At 36.3% G+C, this 3,196-nt stretch overlaps 1 protein-coding gene across 1 annotated transcript; it reads right to left on the minus strand.

Moving 5' to 3' along the window:
- Positions 1 to 285: 285 nt before the first annotated feature.
- LOC110887057 (wall-associated receptor kinase-like 1) lies at positions 286 to 1,206 on the minus strand. The gene has a single exon (XM_022134963.1). It carries the CDS (start codon positions 1,204 to 1,206, stop codon positions 286 to 288), a length of 921 nt encoding a protein of 306 aa, XP_021990655.1.
- Positions 1,207 to 3,196: the final 1,990 nt, after the last annotated feature.

Raw genomic sequence — 3,196 nt, forward strand, 5'->3', positions numbered from 1 at the left:
GGTGTATTACTGTCATTATGTTACATGTAATGTACCTCTTTCTGATTAACCATTTTACACTACATCTAATACAATGTATTAGTATATCGTATTCGTTCATGGTCAATGTGTTGATTCAAGCATTCATGGGTTCTTTCCTTTATATATTATATATTCAGGACGTCACCTCTATTAGAATACATACAATTGGCAATTCCAATATTACAGGATCACTCTGTGCTTGATCGAAATTTTACCTCTTTCTTTGCACAAAGCTTCATGATGACAGAGGGCAGCCGTTATCAGTTAAACAAGAGAATATGACCAGGGTTCACCAGGACAACTCTTTATGAAAGATTCTCTCAGTTGTTCAAGCTTCTTTTTCACTGCCTCCATAGTAGGCCTTTTTTTGCCCTCTAGCTCAATACAGTCTTTTGCAATCTTGGCAATATAATCAATATGGTCACTGATCCCATCTTTCTTCACTTGATCGTGAAGAATTTGAATCAAGCAACCCCTTTCTAGTGATAAAACAAAAAACATTGCCAAACCCAAGTCACTTTCAGTTCCATCATGTGAAAAGACCTTTCTGCCTGTGATCAGCTCCACCAGAAACATGCCAAAACTATACACATCACTCTTCTCTGTCAAAATTCCTGATCGGAAGTACTCAGGATCTATGTACCCAAGAGTCCCATGCACCAATGTTTGGATGTGAGTTTGATTTGCAGGAATGAACCTTGAGATTCCAAAATCAGAAACTTTTACAATGTAGTCATCAGTCAAAAGTATGTTTGATGATTTAATGTCTCTATGAATGATTTGTGTGGTTGAGTGCATATGAGCAAGGGCTTTTGCAGTCTGTGTAGCTATGTTTAGTCGCCTTTCGAACGTCATGGATGATGTATTGTTTTTTTCATGTATGTGATGGAAGACGGTCTTGTTGGTTACAAATTCATAAACTAGAAGAGGAGTCTGTGTCTCTAGGCAACAACCCAAGAGTTTGACAATATTTGGGTGGCTAACTTCTGATAGCATGATCACCTCATTGATAAATTGCTCGATCTGGCTCTCATCAATCGACTTAGATTTTTTAATGGCAACCATTGTATCATCTTCTAATTTACCTTTGTAAACTGTACCATAGCCTCCTTGACCTACGACATTGGTTTTGTGAAAGTTATTGGTTGCTTTTTCAAGAATTCTTGCTGCGAAAATCTTGGCCATGTTGGAAGGTTGTTTAGATTCAAATAGAATTTTCTGCAAAATTAAGCCACCATTTTTTGTGAAAAACATCTCCCTACTCTTTATTGTCCTCCTTTGTTTGAGCCCCCAACATAAGATAAGTGTTAAAAGAATTGAAGCTGCAGGACCTGTGCCGAACCCTGTCAATCAATACAATTTTTATTAGAAAACAATATTTCTTATACAACAAGCTCATACCCAAAAAAGTGTCATTAACAATAATCAAGAAACTAGAATTGAGATTTTTTCATTAACAATAATAAACCGATGAATCGTAACCTTGTGAACGTGTACATGCAATTGGATATATAGGGACTATCCCATACGTCACGTTGGTTGACCAATCGACACATACGTACATACCTTACAATCCAGTTTCCGTAATTGACACATACTTACAAAGAGTTGATTATTAAATACACAATCCTTGATCTGGTGTTGACTTCTGATTTTAATTTATATAATAAGCTTGTTCAAATGTATTTTTCTTGACAGTAGGATAATACTAACAAGGAGACTAGCAAGGAGCTACTTGTTATTGATGTTTTAAACTAAATATAGGTATAGGGGTCGTTCTGTAATTAGTAGTTAGTTAGTTTTATGTTATAATTAGATTAGTTAGTAAGTGCGAGGACCGGAAGCGACAAGTTGAAAGTTTGTAACCTACAAACTTAATCAATGGACGCCTCTCCTGGAGACGCACCTCTTCAGAAACGGCGCCAACAAAACAGGAAGCAACAGACATGACGTTTCAAGCAAGAGGCACATCGATTCATGAGGAGACGCAACTGTTCAATCGCACCTATTCGTATAGTATATATAGGGTTCATGTATGTCAATTGTAATCGTCACTTTTTCATTCAATACAAGCAAGTTTATTATTCTTGATTCTCAATTCTTTTATATTCATACCTGTGATTCGCATGTTCGATTACCAACAGTGGTATCAGAGCACCAGGTTAATCGATCCAGGAAGCAAGAAAGGAAATTCTCAGTGCAAGATTACGAGCAAGAAATGATAATCGAGGTTTGCCGTTTGAATCAGAGAACCGGGCGACGTGTTTCGATTTCGCAAGTACGTTTTTTCTTTTTATTTAGTCAAACCACAAGAAAGGAATCAATTTTTCAAAATACGTTTTTGGTTAGGTTATATTCTTCTCAAAAATTAAAGTTTTGAATTCTTCAAGATTAAAGGCAAAAGTCAAAAACAACACTCTGTTTGTTTTTTTTTTTTCAATTCTCAAAGAATTAAAAAAAAAAAAAAAACCGTAAGTCTTATTTTGGTATTAAAAGAAGGAAATTGGTTCCATCATCATCAGTTCATGTTTTTTTAAAGAAATAAAGTTCTATATTTAAAAAAAATCAAGTTTTTGTACATTGAAAAAGGGATCATTAGCATGTTTTAAAGTAAAGCAAGTCAATTTTTGAATCATAAACGATACGTATAGCAAGAAATCGAACCCGTATCGATTCTAGCAAGTCAAATCGATTCCTGGTTCAAATAGCAAGTTCCGAACCGGTTGGTTCAAAATAGCAAGTAGCACGTAGAATCATCACGATTCAGTCTAGCAAGAAACGACCATTCTTGGTCAAAGCAAGAAAAAGCAAGTACAGCGGGTCGATCAAACTAAGTCCAACTAGCAAGTTGGTTGGATATTTTTATCACTCGCAACAGCAAGTTAGCAAGAATATGATTAGCAAGTCGGTCAGAAACGCAAGAACCTGATTAGCAAGTGGGTCAGGGTACATAAAAAATCTGATTAGAAAGTCGGCCAGAAACGCAAGAACCTGGTTAGCAAGTTGGCCAGACGCAAGTACCAATTAAGAAATTTGATCTACTCGGTCAAGAAAAGGGATCATCCGATCACAAGCAAGATAGGCAAGAAAAACAAAGCAAGAAAGAAAGGAGGCATGACAGAAAAAGATGGAAACGCATCAACGTCACTCCACGAGCAAGGGAATGTATCTCTTC

The sequence above is a fragment of the Helianthus annuus genome, chromosome 10 (genome assembly GCF_002127325.2).
Source record: "Helianthus annuus cultivar XRQ/B chromosome 10, HanXRQr2.0-SUNRISE, whole genome shotgun sequence".
Classification (NCBI taxonomy): domain Eukaryota; kingdom Viridiplantae; phylum Streptophyta; class Magnoliopsida; order Asterales; family Asteraceae; genus Helianthus; species Helianthus annuus.